This window comes from Trifolium pratense, linkage group LG7 (genome assembly GCF_020283565.1).
Source record: "Trifolium pratense cultivar HEN17-A07 linkage group LG7, ARS_RC_1.1, whole genome shotgun sequence".
Taxonomy (NCBI): domain Eukaryota; kingdom Viridiplantae; phylum Streptophyta; class Magnoliopsida; order Fabales; family Fabaceae; genus Trifolium; species Trifolium pratense.
This window is the reverse complement of record NC_060065.1, coordinates 10889906-10903900: the sequence shown is the minus strand read 5'-3', so window position 1 is coordinate 10903900 and position 13995 is coordinate 10889906. Positions and strand designations below refer to the sequence as shown.

Genomic DNA, 13995 nt, shown 5'->3' with positions numbered 1-13995 from the left:
AAAAAAAATATAGGAAAATGAAAAATTCAAAGGAGGTTAGAATATTTTTGTTCTTTGTGTCATTGACTTGTCCATTGTTTCTTCATAGTTCATCCCTCCACTCATCCAATTCTTTATTTTTGCAAAATTTTGAACTTAAACCTAAGTCACAACAGATACGAACGATAATTCAATCATCTCACAACAGATACGAACGCATTTGTGTCAACCGTAATCGATTTTTTTTTCTTAATATTTTCCAAACCCCTTTAAATTTTATTTTTTTACCTATCTTCTTTTAATGTCCATTAAACAATGAAAATGGCATATTACCAATCATCCTTTCCCCTCTATAGGAAACACCCATCATTGCCCCCAACAATCCTTTTCAACCTTAGAAACCTGAGCTTCTAAGATATTCCATTCTTCCAATTCCTTTCACTTTTCTTCTTTCTTTTTATTTTTTCCCTCAAAATTCTCCTTTATTTTTTTTATTTTTCCCTTATGCTTCTTCCACTCTCTCTCTCTCTCTCTCTCAATTTAAATATCTCCTCCCTCTTCACAACCATCTCTCCCTTCTTCCACCCCTTCATCACTCCTCCAATACACTTTTCTAAATCTTTTTTCTTTTCCATTTTTTTTCTTAATTTCCACAAAACTTAAAAATGGATCCTTCATCAACAAACTCAGTGAATGGATTCTACTCTTTTCTAACAAGAGGAATTGATGATCTAGAAAGAGTTTTCTTAACAAACAATTTCATGTCAATTCAATTTCTTCAAAGAACACTTTCTTTACTTCGATCTTTACATACCCAATTAACCCTTTTGGTTCAAAAACTTCATCTACCAGTTGGTGATAAATGGCTTGATGAATACATGGATGAAAGTTCTAAACTTTGGGAAGCTTGTCATGTTCTTAAGTCTGGCATTTCAGGAATTGAAAATTATTACTCTGCTTCTTCAAACATCACTTCAACTCTTGATTCTCATATTCACATCACTCCACAAATCTCTCGCCAGGTTTCAATTTGATTCATACCCAGTTGAAAAAATTCAATCTTTTTACAAACCCACATGAAAAAATTCAATCTTTTTTGAAATTTTTATATGGGCTTTTTATATTCATAATTTTGCATGAAACAAATAAAGAACACTTTTTTATGTGATTTTTGATGTTGCTGCAGATTATAAGAGCAATATCAGGATGTAGAAGAGAAGCTGTTGGATTAGAAGAAGAGAATCGTGCTTTAATGGAAACAAGAATTCAACCACTTTCAATACGTTTTGATGAAAGAGTTTCAATTGAATCAAAGCTAAACGGTTTCAATGGTTTCAGAGGTGTTTTATATGCAATGAGAAACGTGAGTTCGTTGTTATTAATGATTCTGTTATATGGATTAGTTTATTGTTGGCCAGAAACATCATCGGATTTAGTTTTTGGAGGATACGAGGATTATGAATATGAAGGTTGTTTGTTTCTTGGATCATCTTTTATGATCTCAACAGCAAGATTACAGCAGAGAGTGGTGGCGGAGATGGGAAGAATGAATGGTGGAGCAGGGATGTTGTTGCATGAATTTAGAAGATCAAAGGTTGTTATAGAAGATCTTAGGAGTGAATTAGAGAGAAGAGGTTCAATTATGGAATGGGAAAATGAAGTTGGTATTAGAGATAGAGTTGAGAATTTGAGAGGTTCATTTGGTGTTCTTAGATCTGGTGCTGATAATATTGTTGCTCAACTTGATGATTTTTTCGATGAGATTGTTGAAGGAAGAAAGAAGCTTTTGGATTTTTGCAGTCATAGGTGAATCAAGAAGAAAAATAATAATAATTCAAGTTAATTAATTAGTAATGGTGGAAGAAATTGAACTATTGTTGAAGAAGAACTAATAGTTTCCTGCAAAGGAAAGATGAAGAAAAAAAAAATAGTAGAGATTAGAGAGTAACAGTTGATGGGTTGTTGTACCTTTTCTTAACCCTTTTTTTTTCTTTTATTAATTATAATTATTTATCTCTTGTGGTTTTTGTTTTGTTTTTCCCACTTACCCTAGTAGTTGAAAAACTTAAAATTCCAAGTCATTTTTCTTTTTGAAGTCTCTTTTAACTTTTAAGTGTACGTTTAGATGGTAAAATTGACAATGATATAAAGCTACATTGTGAGAATTTTAACAAAATTATGGTTTGACAAGCGCATCATATATTAGAGAAAGGTTTCAAGCTTAATCTAAAGTTCTTGCTAATTTGTGTAGTCAATTTTTTAAGTGTGAAAAAATACTTTTCAATACAATTTTTTTTTCTTTTTATTTTCTTAACTAGTCATCCGGAAATACTATTTAGCCATTTTCTTTAATTTAATGTAGTTGTGGGTTTGAAAACTTAGATTAATTTAATTTTATGTTATTGCACTAGAGTTAAAATTAATCCATTGGGAAACTTCCATTCCTCCTCCCTCCTCTAACTAATTACTACAGCTGGTGAAGAAAAGGACAAAAGCAAAAGGTAGTAAGTAATAACCAAAAAAAGTGGTAGGAAAAAAATAAAGTTAAAAAGAGGCCAATGATCTTAGACATAAGAAGGCAAACACTGATGACAGAACAGTGTCATAGGGGTGAAAGTGATGCTTTTCAACTGTGCCATTCTGAGATTCCTCAACAGCTTTAACTCCAAAGGCAGCTTCTTTTGCTCTTGGCAAAGCTTTTGTCTGATTAGGTTCAATTTGAAATGAAAGCAATAAAATGATCATCAAAACTTCCTCTCACCACATTCTCCCCTTGCCTCACTGACAAGTCTCTCTCTCTCACATTCAGAATTTTGTTCGGTTTCAAAATTCTTCAACTTCCACTTTTTGAGTTTTTGGGATGTTTTAAATATTTCACAAAAATTCAGAGGTCACTTTCTTAATTCTAACCGTATCTCATGCTTTTTGTCCCTTGCCGCAAATTCATGCCTTGCCTCCTTATAAGGGTTCAATATAAGTAAATGCTTTAAAATCAAACAATAAAATAATGGTGAAAGTGCAAACATGCAGACAAAAAAGAAATTGTAATATAATCATTATAATGTATCATGCCGTAGGTAAGAAAATGTCTTCTGCTGCTGCTGCTGCTGCTGCTGCTTGTTCAACAGCTGTTACCAGCAGCATTAAAAGCACAGGTAAATTTACAAACAAAGACTGCTTAACCACAAGAAAGTACTATAAAGTAAAAACATTGGTCAGATATGATATGATGTTGGTGGAATTAACCTCAAGCATTAGGATCCATAAACAGAAACTAGCACAGATTAACAATCAACATGAGCACTAAACAGAAACAAGCATAGAATAACTTTGGTCATGTAATTTTGCTGATGTTTCTTCATCATAAACAAAAGGGTAGCCACAAAGTTGTGACTGAAGTAAAGCTCACCAACCTTGCATAATTTGTACAATAGCTAAGTAATAACTAGAAAATTGCAGAGTTTGGTGTATGGTCTGCATACTTAATTACAATATCTAATTTGATAAATATAAAAGTAATGGGAAAAATCAAATCTGATCTGATGAGAAAACAAGGAAAAATAATGGTGGGATATGAATGGGGGTGAAAGGTGCCTGCCTGCTTTACACTATGAAAAATCAATAAGTGAATCCTGGCATTTCGAATTGGGAACCAAATGTCTCGACACGATTTCTGAGATCAAAAATATCTTTATTATTCTGAAGACCCTTGAGAAAATCTTTGCATGATTTACCATGTTCCCTCTGTATAATGCTGGTAATCTGAGCTGCCCTAAAAAGAAAATCAGCTATTGCCTCAAAATCGTCCTCTACACAGCCCCTTGATGTCATTGCTGGAGTGCCTGAATACCAATAAAATAAAGGTTTTTGAGTAAAAATAAAACATAAGGGCATTCAGAAGACCCAATAGTAATTTTCTTAGACGTTACAATTGTTTGAAGTCCATGAATATATCAAGCGGTTGGAATATAAACTTGATTAGCTCCATTTGACTATCAAGTGTTAGACCTATTCTGTGTTAATGTGCCATAGTCCAAAGACATTTTGTGTTAACAAGTTGAGAGGTGTGTCACAAGAATTGGGTAGACTGCAAGGATTTTTTATTTTTTTTACATCAATTACGAGAAAATGGGTTTAGTGCCAATTGTTAAATATGTGGTCAATGGATCTTCAATAGAATTTATTACTTTTAGAATTTGGATCAAAGACTTGTTCCTCCGAAACAGTCACAAACTAAGCATGTACAAGTCAATGGCAAACTAAAGAGTGTGCTAAATACAGATATTTACTGCACTTGCAAACATAATTGACCGAAAAATTAACATAAACTGGAACTATAGCAATATTTTGACTTCAGGTGAACTAGATGACAGGTACTCACCGATTCTCACTCCTCCAGAAGAAATAGAACCATAAATGGCACACTTATTGAGAGTGATGTGACACGCCTCGCAGACCTTCTCATAGTTTCTGTCTGTATAAACATGATAAGATGATAGAGAGAGCATGCTCAAGTCAGCTTTTAGAATTTATAAGGCAAAAGGAATATAGGAAATCATTAGTAACAGACAGAAATACGAATGCATACTAGAATTTAAAATTTTAACAAAAATATATATATATATATATATATATTAGAATCTTAACTATTTGATTCAAAAAAAAAAAAAAGAATCTTAACTATTCAATATTCAAAACAAAGGAGGCTGACACATCATATCTATTTCTACTTTTCTATTCTTTCCTTGCACCTTGCCACCCACTTATCTCTTTAATGGATTACTCCAATCTTGTAAACCATACTTCTATAGAATTTTTTTTTTTTGGAGAGATTGCATAAAAAAAAAACTTAGAATTTGAAAAATAAAACTTCCCATTATAATTTTAGGCAAAATCTAACCAGGATTTATCTAGTAAACTCAACTTGAAGGTCATAGATTTACTTGGGATGCATGACACAACCAATGTCTAGTATACAACAATGCCGCCCATTTTCATTCCGTGGAAGTCCCGGGCAGAGGAAAGGGCTGTAGCCTGTAGATGATGGCGTGTTCTGCTTCTTATTTAGATAGGGGCGCGGAAATCATCCCTATTAGGTCATGTGTGGCAGTTTGAATAGATGAGTAAAGGTGAACCGCTAGAATGAGACCTATTCTCTTAATAGGCGGCAAAGCTGAATAGGAAAGAAAGGGGCCAAGCTGACTGATGAGTTTTTAGCCTTAGAAAAAGGGCTCTCTAATGTGAAGCAAACATGGCTAGCTACATACAAGTTAGCCAAATCAAGATGAGACGTAACGGACACGGTCAGAGACCCCAGAGGGACTATCATAGGAAACCTAGAGTTACCAGGACACCCATACAGAACTCCTGCTGAAAGAGTCTTTTACTCGTCAAGAATATAAGAGGGTGGCCTGAACATCAAAGCTCTTGATCTAGTAAAATCATACATGCTTTCTGAGTAGTGTAAAATAAACAAAAATTTTACGCAACAATTTTATTCAAAATTTGCAAGTCTTTGGATGGCATAATGGTGTGCATCAAGTTAAATCTCGTATGTGTTGGCAAATATTTCTCAAGGGGAGAAGAGTGATAAGTTTTAAACTTCAAGGTAGCAAAATGAAAACAAGCCAACTTAGAAAAAGCTTTCCGGATAATTATTTTCCCCTTTCTTTACATCAATTATTATAACAACCAAGTGGGATAAAGATCAATTATTGTTGTATGCTAATGCATAGTTTATTACATGTTAGTATAGATTTAATCAAATACTGAATAGAATTGTTAGGATTTACTTAACTGAAAAATGACAAAAAGTAATTAAACTACAAATGTTTGACTTACGTCTTCTAATATTTTATATAAAAAAATAATAATTTGAAATTGAAATTACATAACAAGTTGAAGTACAATGAGCATATAGTTTTAATATATTAGGGAAAAATCACAACACTGTTGTAATTGCATCATTTCCCACCACAGTTCACCAAATAATAAGTCATTACTATTTAGTAGGAAACTGCACATTCACTTCGAATTTAATTATAATTTTATATATGGAAGAGAAAGAAAAAGAGGCAAATCGACAAACATACCAATTAAGCCAAGTGCAGTTATGTCCCAGAGCAAAAGATGATTGTCAGTCCCATCAGTTACCAATCTGCATTTTCGTCTCAACAATGCAATTGCTAATGCCTGTGCATTTCTCTTCACCTGCTGCATGTATGCTTTATACTCTGGAGTTGAAACCTGTTTCAAAGCTATAGCAAGAGCAGCAATGTGATTATTGTGGGGACCTCCTTGCAATGATGGATACAAAGCAAAGTTTATCTTCTCCTCAAAATCATAAGTGCTATCGTCTCCGTGATTAAGAACAAAGCCTTGCCTTCTTGGTTTTGGCCCTTTTCTGTAAAAGATGATACCTCCTCTTGGACCTCTAAGACTTTTGTGGGTTGTTGAGGTAACAATATCACAGTATTCAAATGGACTAGCAACTTCCTGTAAAAACAACTGTCAATATACTTGAAATCACATTAAGACATGCTATGGGAAAAGAAAACCTTTTAAAAAGAGTCTAATAGAAAAATGAAGAACAAAATTGGCACACAAGCAATTTAAGATCATACACGTGAAATAGTGTCAACTAACAACCAGAGGTTATAGGCATGGCTTAGTGGTTGGGTGTGTGGTATATCAGAGTTGAGAGTTATAGGTGGGCAAGGTTTGAATCCTACTCTCACTAACTTATACTCCCTCAGTCGCTAATCTTTGGTCCATTAGCTCTTTATTTTTGTCCCAAAATTTTGGTTCTTTTAACATACCAAGATACAATTAATGATGCTTTATCATTGAGCAATGTTATTTGTCCCAGGGGAATTTATACTGAACTGATCAAGAAAAATAATTGGCCAATTAAATTACTTCTTCGCCAGAAAACACGGGAGATCATCGATGTTATTTAGGAAAGAAATTTAGTAGCAATGCTTTCGTGAAGTTTTTGGGAAGTTGTCAGTCGCGATAACTAGCAATTTCCTTTATCATATATACCCTTACAAAAACCAAAAGTATGCATTAAAATATTAAATGAATTTTCCTTTTTCTTAATGAATTACGAGTAAAAATGACTTGCCATATCTAAATTTATTATTTCTTAATGTGTGCTCAGGTCTAAAAGGACCAAAGATTAGGGACGGAGGGAGTAATGGATAACTAACATTTCCTTTCAAAAAATATTATATATGAGGAAAACCAGACTAACATATACGAGCTTAAATTGTGCATATATCTGGAACCACCTAAGCAAGTTAACTTCAACCAAACATGTAAATAGTAGACAACACTTCCATTAGTTTGCTTCATGAAGGTGGTTGATGGAAAATTAAAGAAACAACTACCCAATTTCATATAGAATTGATTTTAAAACAGCAATTTCATCAAACTCGAAATAATAAAACACTCGGGGGATGATAGAAAAGAGCAAAAAAAGGTCAGGTGATTTTGCTTTCCATCCTTCCGACCTGCTAGAACTAAGGAATCTATATTCTTGTCTACAGAGATATTGCTAGCATATACTGCTTTATCTAATGTCAAATTCATTCAAACTAATTTTACTTTCATCAAACACATAATAAGACAGGAACAAATCCAAACATGTTGATATATAGTACATGCAGCTTTAATTGTTGGACATCCAAATGTAAAGCAAAGTAACTACATCTTACCATATATCTAACTCTATCCTTCAAATTCAAATAATATCAACTACGCAGCATTGATCACACAAAAAGCAAAACACGTAATTTAGTTGCATGAAAAAAGAGAAAAGTAAAAGTACCTTAGCCGCAACAAGACCACCAATATGAGCCATGTCACACATCAGAATAGCTCCACATTTATCAGCAATCTTCCTAAACCTCACATAATCCCATTCTCTAGGATAAGAACTACCACCACAGATAAGTATCTTAGGTCTATAATCCACCACTTTCTCCTCAAGCTTATCATAATCAATGTAACCAGTCAAAGGATTCACCTTATAAGACAAAGTCTCAAAGAAAATAGAAGCAGCAGAAACCTTCTTCCCACCAGGAGTATAATAACCATGACTCGGATGTCCACCAGAAGCCGAATCCAAACCCATAATCCTATCACCAGGATTCAAAAGACCAGTATAAACAGCAAAATTAGCAGAAGTACATGAATAAGGTTGAACATTAACACCCCAATTATTTGAATCAAGACCAAAAGCATTCAACGCACGTTCACAACAAAGAAACTCAAGCTGATCAATGTACTGATTACCAGTATAGTATTTAGCACCCGGCATCCCCTCGGAATACTTGTTAGTCAAATGACTACCAAGTGCTTCCATCACAGCCCTGCACACAAAATTCTCAGAAGCAATTAATTCAATCCCTTTAAACTGTCTCAACTTCTCCTTCTCCATAATTCTATGAATTTCAGGATCAGCAACACTCAATGGCTGATTCCCCCAACTCACAGACAACTTCGAATCCACGGCAACACGCTTCACCGGAAAACTTTGTTGACACTCCTCTATCTTCCTCTTCACACAAACAGTCCTACCCATAAAATTAATAGTAGTTTCACCTTCTCCTTCACCGTCAACAACCCCATCTTCATCTTCCTCATGTTCACGTTTCTTAACAACAACAACAACATTATTCTCTGGTTGTTTTTCAGGAATTAAACACCATGCAAGACCATGTGAATGTGAAGCAGTTGATTTTGAATTTGATCTATAATTCAAATTCAAAGAAAGAGAATTATCACTATGTGAAGCAGTTGAAGAACCAGTAGATGATTGCATGGAAGCATTCAACCCTAGAGATAAACCCGCTTGAGAATCCATAAATCAACAACCCTAAAAATAATCCCAATTTCAAAAAAAAAAAATCGTATTTTTAACTGAATTTAGGTTATGGGTAGTTTCAAAAACAGCAACAACAACACCAACAATAGTAATAAAAACAATGGATGGAATGGGAATAAAAAGAAAATTGTTGATGATGATGCATAAATGTGAAAAAGGAAAAAAGGGTTTGAGAATGAACCTGAATGGAATTGAGGGAGAATAAGGTAGCGTATGAATGTGAATTGAATTGTTAGCACTTAGCAGAAGAGAGAATTAATTCAGATTTCAGCGTTGGTTTTTTTTTTTTTTTTGGTACTCTTTGTTTGGAAATTTACTACACTATTTAATTTTTTTATATTTAATTTTGAATAAAAAATATTTATTTTGGTTGATACGAGGAGAGAAGTTACTTAAATTGGGTTGCATGTGGATTGAATTTGTGGCTAGGTTCATTTTAGGGTGTTTGTGTTAAGTCGTTAGTCATGGTCCCACTTTATTTCCTTTTTTCAAGGGATTTTTTATTTTTGTAAGTTGCATACTTTGCATGTTTCCAATATTCTGTTTCACAAGTGATCTGAACCGTTGGGTAAATGACATTCGTTTGACTAGGATTAGATGGTAAGAAGGTGGCTTCTAGTCTAGATAGAGTGGACACAAATCTCACATGTTAATTAAGTTAAGAAAAAATATTTTGTCCTACCGTCAAAAAAAATATTGTCCTGTCAAAAAAAAGAAATATTTTTTAGTCAAAAAAAAAAAAAGAAATATTTTGTCAAAAAAGAATTTATTATTGGTCAAAAAAAATTATTAATTGCACTTTTACCCAAGTATCAAGATTAAGGATGTCATCTAATATATTTTACTAAAAAAAATAATAATTGATCATGTTAAGGTATTCTAATATAGAAATTTTATATTTAATAATCTAAAAAATTTAATGCTATAAAGTAAAAATGCACATATTAAGGAAATAAATAGGTGGACGCAAATCTCACATGTTAAGAAAATATTTATTAATTGCACTTTTTTTCGAATAATTGCACTTTCTTTTGCTGGGTTTAAAGTGATTTTAGTCAAAAAAAATGGTTTAAAGTGATTTTAGTCAAAAAAAAAAATTAAACCGATGAAATTTCCATCTATTCATGCACATTTGTCCAAATATCGTGATTAAGTGTGTCATTAAATTAGTTTATACTGATTTAGTCAAAAAAAATATTTAAATTCATGAATCGTTGAGAATAATGTTTAAATACTTTTTTCCTTCAAAAAAGAATGTTTAAATATTTTTTAAACATTTGTATTAAAAAAAATTGAAGATTACTTTGTTGGTGTTAATATATCCCTTTTTTTTGTTCAAAAAAATATTTTTGAAGATTTTATGTTTAAATATATTTTGAATTTATATTTAAAATAAAATAATATGATAACTTAAGATTCAAGCCACTAGGTTTGGTCTAGTGGTGACGGATCTGGATAATATGATATATGACATGAGTTCGATCATCAGTTTCATTGTAAACAAAAAAAAAGACTTAAGATTTATAGTCTATTACTATTTACTACTAATATATTAAAATCGATTACCACTAAAGTTACTAATTTTCCTAAAAAAAATATAGAAAGATGGTAAGAAGGTGGCTTCTAGATAGAGTGGACACAAATCTCACATGTTAAATAAGTTAAGAAAAAATATTTTGTCCTACCGTCAAAAAAAATATTGTCCTGTCAAAAAAAGAAATATATTTTAGTCAAAAAAAAAAAAAAAGAAATATTTTGTCAAAAAAGAATTTATTATTGGTCAAAAAAAATTATTAATTGCACTTTTGCCCAAGTATCAAGATTAAGGGTGTCATCGATTCCGTTTAAATATATTTTACTAAAAAAATAATAATTTATCATGTTAAGGTATTCTAATATAGAAATTTTATATTTAATAATCTAAAAAATTTAATGCTATAAAGTAAAAATGCACATATTAAGGAAACAAATAGGTGGACGCAAATCTCACACGTTAAGAAAATATTTATTAATTGCACTTTTTTTCGAATAATTGTACTTTCTTTTGCTGGGTTTAAAGTGATTTTAGTCAAAAAAAATGGTTTAAAGTGATTTTAGTCAAAAAAAAAAATTAAACCGATGAAATTTCCATCTATTCATGCACATTTGTCCAAATATCGTGATTAAGTGTGTCATTAAATTAGTTTATACTGATTTAGTCAAAAAAAATATTTAAATTCATGAATCGTTGAGAATAATGTTTAAATACTTTTTTCCTTCAAAAAAGAATGTTTAAATATTTTTTAAACATTTGTATTAAAAAAAATTGAAGATTACTTTGTTGATGTTAATATATCCCTTTTTTTTGTTCAAAAAAAATATTTTTGAAGATTTTATGTTTAAATATATTTTGAATTTATATTTAAAATAAAATAATATGATAACTTAAGATTCAAGCCACTATGTTTGGTCTAGTGGTGACGGATCTGGATAATATGATATATGACATGAGTTCGATCATCAGCTTCATTGTAAACAAAAAAAAAAAAAGACTTAAGATTTATAGTCTATTACTATTTACTACTAATATATTAAAATCAATTACCACTAAAGTTACTAATTTCCCTAAAACAAATATAGAAATATGGTATGCTTAAAAACAGGAACAAAATAGATCATATATATAAACAAAACAGGACAACTTATACATAAAAATAGGGGGAAAATACAATAAAAAAATTATACAGTAACAAAATAGATTATATACATGAGAACAAAACAGAACAATATATACGTAACAATAGAAAGAAAAAAAAAACAATAAAAAATTATAGAAAGTTTGGCCAATAAAAAAATAATATAAAGAATATAGAAAAAGTAAGAAGAAAATCGCATAAAAATAAGAATATATCTATTTTATATCTATACTATATCTATATATCTATCTATATCTATTCTATACTATATATAAAGAGAATACATGAATTTTGGTGTGGACTTTTCGTAATGCAAACAATACCCTTGATTTTTTTTAGTAGCAACAAAAATCTTTTATTAACAAACTCACCATAACATAAAGCACATATTTTTTTTTAGCAGCAAATATCTTTTATTAACAAACCTACCATAACATGAGACATAATTGTTTTTTTGACATAAGTTAGACACGGACGGAGCGCGTCTGCCTGGCCCGCTAGTACTATATATAAAGAGAATACATGAGTTTTGATGTAGACTTTTCATAGTACAAACAATACTCTTGATTTTTTTAGTAGCAACAAAAATCTTTTATTAATAAACTGACCATAACATAAGACACTTTTTTTTAGCAGCAAGAATCTTTTATTAACAAACGTGTCTGCCTAGCCCGCTAGTAGAAATAAAAAAATACTCTACAAAAAAAAACAACATTTTTCATCAAAAAAAGAAACGCAAACAATTTTCTTTTTGATAAACGTAACATAAACAATATTACTACAAAGTTCATTACTAACAATTAATAATAATATAATAAAGTTAAATAGTATCAAACTTACTAAATTATCCTAAATATTCCTAATAAAATTTCTAATTTTTTATTAAAAATATACACGAGACTATCATTTGTCACTAAAACATAAAAAATTGTATAAATAAGTTTACAATAAATAATTAACACAATAATTCCACTTATATTTTAACAATATTATATAACAAATTTTTAAATATTTAATTTAAAATAAATTTTATACATTAATATAGTGACAAACACAAATATCGGATTTTAGTAAAAAAAAAACTCAAATATCGAATAAAATTAAGATGACCCGTGCAAATGCAAAGGTCTTTAAACTAGTTTTATTTATAATTTTGAGGATATGTTTAGAATATTTAAGATTAGTTTATTATTTTAAAATATATATTTTACGAATATGTTTTATATGTAAATCTATATATAAAGAGTCAAATAGCCATGTGTATTAAGTGAAACATTAAAGCTCAATTCGCCTAAGCCCAATATTGGTCCTAGTGGGCGGATCGCACATTGCAGAATATAGCCCATTTACACAATCACATGGTCTTACTCGGGACCATGTGTACCGGGTGAAACATTAAAGCTCAATTTGCCTAGGCCCTATATTCATCCTAGTGGGCGGATCACCCATGGCAGAATATAGCCCATTTTTTGTATTCATGTTTATAATATTATGAATCTCCCACAAAAATTTAGAATTTTTTAACATAAGGTGAATTCTTTACGAATTTGCAAGTGAAAAAAACTATACAATTCATATTTAATTAATTTTTTGTTAAAAATAAACAGACTTTTGCAAGAGAGATTAATATAATAATGTACTGAACATGATCCCGAAGAAAAAAAAATTAAAATTTTAATTGATATATACAAGTTGACTAAAAAACAGGGACAAAAATCATGACAGTAAATATTGAGGGACCAAAACTTGCTAAATTTTTTTTATATGGACTAAAAACAAAACTTGAGTTTTTTTTTTTTTGATATATTGGAGGGCCTATGCCCAAAATTTGAGATATTTATAAGGACTAAAAACATATTTAACTATTTTTTAAAACTATCATTTTTTTTTTGACAAAAACATATTTAACCTTTTTTTAAAACTATCATTTATTCATACAATGTATTACATGCTCTTTCTTTTTCGGACAACTTCAACTTAAATAAATTCATACAACATACTCAAAATTAAATAAATTCAAGCAACGTATTCAAAATGACGTTGGTTCGGAATCAAATACGAATACATTCATTATAAAATTAAATAAATTCATAGAGTATATTCAAAATGATGATAATTCACCATCAAACACTTTGGGTGAAGGGAAGGGGTCGTGTTTGTTTGACTAAAGTGAGGAAACACTTGATTGTTTGTGACTTAAGGTTTGTGTTTGAGTGTTGAAAAAAAGAAAGATGGACTAGTTATGTGTGGGGCTGGCCCAATAAACATTGGGCTACATATAAATCCAGTTCGATTCTTCGGTTCTTGAATTTTTAAAAATAAAATCCGAGAATCGAACCACTTTGGTTCTCATCAATTTGGTTTTTTCATTTTGATTTTGCTTGGATTTTTTATATAATTGATTTTATCTGATCTGCTTACACCCCTAACTGTGATAGTATGATTCAGACC

At 30.7% G+C, this 13995-nt stretch overlaps 2 protein-coding genes across 3 annotated transcripts; one reads left to right on the top strand and one right to left on the bottom strand.

The window, feature by feature from the left end:
* Nucleotides 1–322: 322 nt before the first annotated feature.
* Nucleotides 323–2013, top strand: LOC123896928. Its single transcript, XM_045947360.1, has 2 exons — nucleotides 323–1001; nucleotides 1166–2013. The coding sequence occupies exons 1-2, from the start codon at nucleotides 645–647 to the stop codon at nucleotides 1787–1789; spliced, it is 981 nt and encodes a 326-aa protein (XP_045803316.1). The 5' UTR covers nucleotides 323–644; the 3' UTR covers nucleotides 1790–2013.
* Nucleotides 2014–3321: 1308 nt separating this feature from the next.
* On the bottom strand, nucleotides 3322–9204 carry LOC123896927 (serine hydroxymethyltransferase 7). 2 transcript variants are annotated; one of them, XM_045947357.1, is made up of 5 exons: nucleotides 9051–9204; nucleotides 7811–8860; nucleotides 6072–6474; nucleotides 4361–4453; nucleotides 3322–3821 (listed from the first exon to the last, which is right to left on the bottom strand). In XM_045947357.1, the coding sequence occupies exons 2-5, from the start codon at nucleotides 8846–8848 to the stop codon at nucleotides 3598–3600; spliced, it is 1758 nt and encodes a 585-aa protein (XP_045803313.1). In that variant the 5' UTR covers nucleotides 8849–8860; nucleotides 9051–9204; the 3' UTR covers nucleotides 3322–3597. The 2 variants fall into 2 exon arrangements, with proteins under 2 accessions (XP_045803313.1, XP_045803314.1); XM_045947358.1 differs by having other exon boundaries at nucleotides 7811–8735; nucleotides 9051–9197.
* Nucleotides 9205–13995: the final 4791 nt, after the last annotated feature.